A 3,528-nucleotide genomic window follows, 5' to 3' on the forward strand; every position below is an offset into this window, starting at 1 on the left:
CCATCCATAATCACTTCTACTGCCATCCATAATCACTTCTACTGCCATTCATAAGCAGTTTGTGACCATGTCAATTCCTACAGTAGCCTACAGAATGCTCATTCTGGGGTTGAAAACAAAAGACGAATTTCTGAGATCCGAATGAAAGAAAAATGGACAGTAAATCAATAAAGTATATTTTTTTCTTTGTGTTCCCCTCAGAGGATGGCCTGATGTCGGGAGGTCTGCCGGGCCGTGTTGGGGAGATGCCCGTGTCTCTGGGAGGGCACCACGGGGCGGCTGCAGGACAGGCGGCTGCAGCGGTGGAGCAGCTGAGGGAGAAGCCGGAGAGCGGGGAGCCGCCGGAGAAGAAGAGGATGTTGATGGATCAACAGAGGCTCGTGCAGCATGCGCTTCAGCAGAACCTCCTCGCCATGGCAACACGACTGCCCATGAACATCAAGTTAAACAACAGAGGTGAGAGGATCAGAGGTAATATAACACTTTATTAACTTTCAAACGCATATTATTACATTACGTGTGTAGTGTATCTATATGGCTGAGAGGCTGAGCGATCGAGACCACAATCCAACACAGTCACGATTACTCTAGGTGGTGGATAAAAGCTACACGGTTACGGTATTAGTTGTGGAATTAAAAGCAACACAAGTTACGTTATTATTGTGGATAAAGCAACACAGTTACGTTATTAATTGTGGATAAAAGCTACCACAGGTACGTTATTAGTGTGGTAAAACAAAGTTACTTATTAATTGTGGTAAAGCTACACAGTTACGTTATTAATTGTGACAAAAGCTAACACAGTTACTTATTAAATTGTGGATAAAGCTACAGGTACATTAATTAGTAATCCGTGCAGCTAAAACACAGTTACATTACTTACCTTAAGTCGGCCGAAATAAAGCAACCACAGTGACGTTCATTTAATTTAGTGGATAAAAGTAACTTACGATATATTAGTTTGTGGCCTAAAGCATACACATCTTGACACTAGAAGGGGCACCTTTGCAAAAACACAGACTACTTATAATTGTGTGCTAAAAACACAGTACGTTATATAATAATTGAGTATAAAGAAACACAGATACTTATTGAATGTGAACACATTATTAGGTCCCTACAGTGCTGTAAAATTGATGCAATTATGATGTATACCTGTGACACACGCATGAATCATTTCAAAACACCCCCCCCCCGAGGAGCACTTGGAGATCAGCGCGTGTCATTTAGAGATAACGCCCTCCCTAGAATCTAGTGTGTTCTGTAACACACCCTAAATCCACATGTCAAGCTAAACCCACATTTCATCTGCGGTTGTTAAAGAGTTGAATATAAACCAAAAATAACACTGTATCCTTGAGTAGGTTGGAGGTGTAGGACTTCTTAACTGAGTGTTTTATATACAACACATGCTATATATTCCTCTACCGACACGTGCTCGGTGAGCCAGTGATACTGTTTGTCCTCTACTATTATATAACTGGGGGGGAGGGGGGGGTGTAGCTGTGTAGCATAGTGGTGGTATGTCCACATCAAGTAATCGAATTTCACCATATGATAGTTGGCGTATCATGGTGAAATACCTGAGCCACTAACGTAACACATCATTAATCAAACCATCTGCAGTCTGGTGTCTTGATAAGAATCTGCAATCTGGTGTCTTGATAAAAATCTGCAATCTGGTGTCTTGATAAAAATCTGCAATCTGGTGTCTTGATAAAAATCTGCAATCTGGTGTCTTGATAAAAATCTGCAGTCTGGTGTCTTGATAAAAATCTGCAGTCTGGTGTCTGATGACTGTTGTGAAGAAATACTACTTCCTTACCAGAGGGGAAAATACTAGAAGTCATGAGTCAGAAGCTGCAGCCGGCCGTCCGTCCGCCCGCCCGCTCTGTTGATGGTTCTCAGCGTGGCGGTGTTTACGACAAGCCATAAATCATACATCACTGACTAATAGAGACTGAAGGAAGAATGAGGGGCCTATCTGCTCAGGTGTGGTTTCATCTCTCTCTGCATGACTRTCTCTCAGGGATTAGTTATAATAGTGGGCTTTTCTCCGAAAGCTTAATGGTAGAATGAGTCAGAATCTTTCACTGGTTAATTCCTCTGCCGGCCAACCCGACCGGTCTGGCTGGGCTGCAACCCAACATGTAAACAGTAATTTACAGATGTCATCAAAACACTATTATTAAATACGCCAGGCTGGGGAACGCCTGCAAAATCAGCTGTAATAGTGATGCTGCTTTGAAATAAAGGTTTTAAAAATCTAAACTATTGAATGATACAGAAAATATCAAACAAACACTTTGATATTTAAACTGAAATTAAATAGTGTGTTTCTATGTTATTATAATTTGGTTTTGTTTTTGTTCGCCAAGCCTGGTTTTCACAAGTACACTACTATCCAAGTTCTCCTGCCTGCCTGCTATGATTCATCCGTCTGTCACAGTCTCCTCAGGGAGATCACCCATTGGCCATAACTGACATGTACAAATCACTGCTACATCTGTTGACAGCTCTCTCTCTCTCTGTCTCTCTCTCTCTCTCTCTCTCTCTCTCGCTCTCTCTCTCTCGCTCTCTCGCTCTCTCTCTCTCAGAACTCTTTAATAAACTGCTCCGTAACCTGTCCCTCTAGGAGTTATCACCATTACTCTGCCGAGCGCTTCTCTCCTGCTCCTTGTGTTCCCTTTTTAAATGTTCATATTGAGTTTTCCTCTCTCTCTCTCTCTCGCCTCCTGACAGATGATAGACAAGAGACTCCATTGAACCTGTCTACCAGCGGCATTAGCAGCATCAACATGTCGATAGAAATAAATGGAGTTGTCTACACAGGTAAATAGAGGGGCCCCTACTCCTCTCCTCTCCTAGTTGGGTGTGTGAGATCAACATGTCTAGTCTCGTTGAAATAGAGTAGCCTACCTCTCCTCTCCTAGTTGGAGTGTGTGAGATCAACTATACCAATTATGTCTAGTCTCATTGCAAATAGAGGAGGCTGCCTATACATGGACAGAGAATCACACGTGTGGCAGTTATCTTTCCAAGAAATTAACTTTAAAGATGATTCGGCTATAGTTTGCTACAGTGGCTATATAAATACTATATTAATTGGAAAGAAGTGGAGGGCCTTCAACCAACTTAATTGAGTGCAACCAAGAATATTTAAGCATCATTGGAGAAAAAAAAATTGTAGTCCCCGTGTGTGAAACACAATACTCAGATCATTGCCGCAGTCCGCATCTTTCGTTGGGTTGGACAGGATGGTCAGACAGAAACTTTGGATGAAAAATATCCCAAAAGTTGCATTTACCATAATTATTACCATAGTTGCACCTTTCTAATAAATAATAACTATTGATTACCCATTTATTTGTCTCCGTCTGAAAATGATCTATCTCTTATTATCTCCTAAAAGGTAGGCTATATGAAAAACGTCAGCAAGGTTTCCGCCTCTCTCTCCAGTTTCTGCCCTTTTCAAACGACAGTACAATCTATCCATTGGCTGATAGAGCCCCGCGGGTTAATACCAGA

At 41.8% G+C, this 3,528-nt stretch overlaps 1 protein-coding gene across 2 annotated transcripts in view; it reads left to right on the forward strand.

Moving 5' to 3' along the window:
• The window catches only part of LOC112072076 (AT-rich interactive domain-containing protein 3A-like), a 27,029-nt gene that overhangs the window by 6,500 nt on the left and 17,001 nt on the right, over nt 1-3,528 (forward strand). Inside the window, exons 3-4 of one of the 2 annotated variants that reach the window (XM_024139492.2) lie at nt 202-456; nt 2,743-2,832. In XM_024139492.2, coding sequence (XP_023995260.1) covers nt 202-456; nt 2,743-2,832 — 345 coding nt within the window. Of the gene's footprint in view, nt 1-201; nt 472-2,742; nt 2,833-3,528 lie in introns of both variants that reach the window. The other variant, XM_024139491.2, reaches the window with a different exon arrangement.

Source organism: Salvelinus sp. IW2-2015, unplaced genomic scaffold (assembly GCF_002910315.2).
Source record: "Salvelinus sp. IW2-2015 unplaced genomic scaffold, ASM291031v2 Un_scaffold1816, whole genome shotgun sequence".
Classification (NCBI taxonomy): Eukaryota; Metazoa; Chordata; class Actinopteri; order Salmoniformes; family Salmonidae; genus Salvelinus; species Salvelinus sp. IW2-2015.